Below are 1,045 nucleotides of genomic sequence, written 5' to 3'. Positions count from 1 at the left end.
CTTGCTGACACAACCACTAAGCTTTATGCAGATGATTGCATTATGACAAATTGCTTAATAATCTGTGGGAAACACTGACTGTACTGTACTCCTTCCAAACAGAATAATTAGTTACAGTCACGTATCTGATAACCAGGACACACTGTGTGTTTGAGTTTATGTGTGTGCTTGCAGCTACCGAGACTACAGGAGTGACGAGGACTACGCTTTGACTTCTCAGTTCTGGTTGGTTTTAGCTGTGCGCTTTGCCTTCGTCATTTTGTTTGAGGTTTGTACTCTTTCAGTTAGACAGTGTTGTCTATTTGAACTGAACCCATTGGTAAAACGTTTGTGTATTTCTTATGTGTTTTTCTGCAGCATGTTGTGGTTGTGTGTAAGTTCATAGCTGCCTGGTTCGTCCCCGACAATCCCACTCAGGTGAAGAATGATCGGCTGCACGACAAACTGGCTCGACTAAAAGAGGAGATACGGTAAGTCACAAGACCAAGGTCAAGAGATAAAACATTATCCGCAACTGGCAGAAACTGCAGGCCAGTAATTACCAACCAGAGGTAGTGCTTCTACAGTTGCCCGGGTTTTGTGGAAAAAGTAGAGCAGCTCAACTAATTTGAAAAAATAGAAATTTTGATTTGATTGGAAGGATACATACAGTGCCTTGCAAAAGTATTCGGCCCCCTTGAACTTTTCAACCTTTTGACATATTTCAGGCTTCAAACATAAAGATATAAAATTTTAATTTTTTGTGAAGAATCACCAACAAGTGGGACACAATTGTGAAGTGGAACAAAATCTATTGGATATTTTAAACTTTTTTAGCAAATAAAAAACTGAAAAGTGGTGCGTGCAAAATTATTGGGCCCCCTCGCGTTAATACTTTGTAGAGCCACCTTTTGCTGCGATTACAGCTGCAAGTTGCTTGGGGTATCTCTATCAGTCGAGAGACTGAAATTCTTGCCCATTCTTCCTTGCAAAACAGCTCGAGCTCAGTGAGGTGTGATGGAGAGCGTTTGTGAACAGCAGTTTTCAGTTCTTTCCACAGATTCTC

The 1,045-nt window shown here is 41.0% G+C and overlaps 1 protein-coding gene across 2 annotated transcripts in view; it reads left to right on the top strand.

Moving 5' to 3' along the window:
- The window catches only part of LOC116686789 (anoctamin-9), a 142,390-nt gene that overhangs the window by 60,855 nt on the left and 80,490 nt on the right, over window positions 1-1,045 (top strand). For both annotated transcript variants that reach the window (XM_032511841.1, XM_032511839.1), the window contains exons 22-23: window positions 175-268; window positions 358-470. In XM_032511841.1, coding sequence (XP_032367732.1) covers window positions 175-268; window positions 358-470 — 207 coding nt within the window. The remainder of the gene's footprint in view (window positions 1-174; window positions 269-357; window positions 471-1,045) is intronic.

This window comes from Etheostoma spectabile, unplaced genomic scaffold (genome assembly GCF_008692095.1).
Source record: "Etheostoma spectabile isolate EspeVRDwgs_2016 unplaced genomic scaffold, UIUC_Espe_1.0 scaffold48, whole genome shotgun sequence".
Classification (NCBI taxonomy): domain Eukaryota; kingdom Metazoa; phylum Chordata; class Actinopteri; order Perciformes; family Percidae; genus Etheostoma; species Etheostoma spectabile.
The sequence above is the reverse complement of the archived record's forward strand: the minus strand, read 5'-3'. Positions and strand labels throughout refer to the sequence as shown.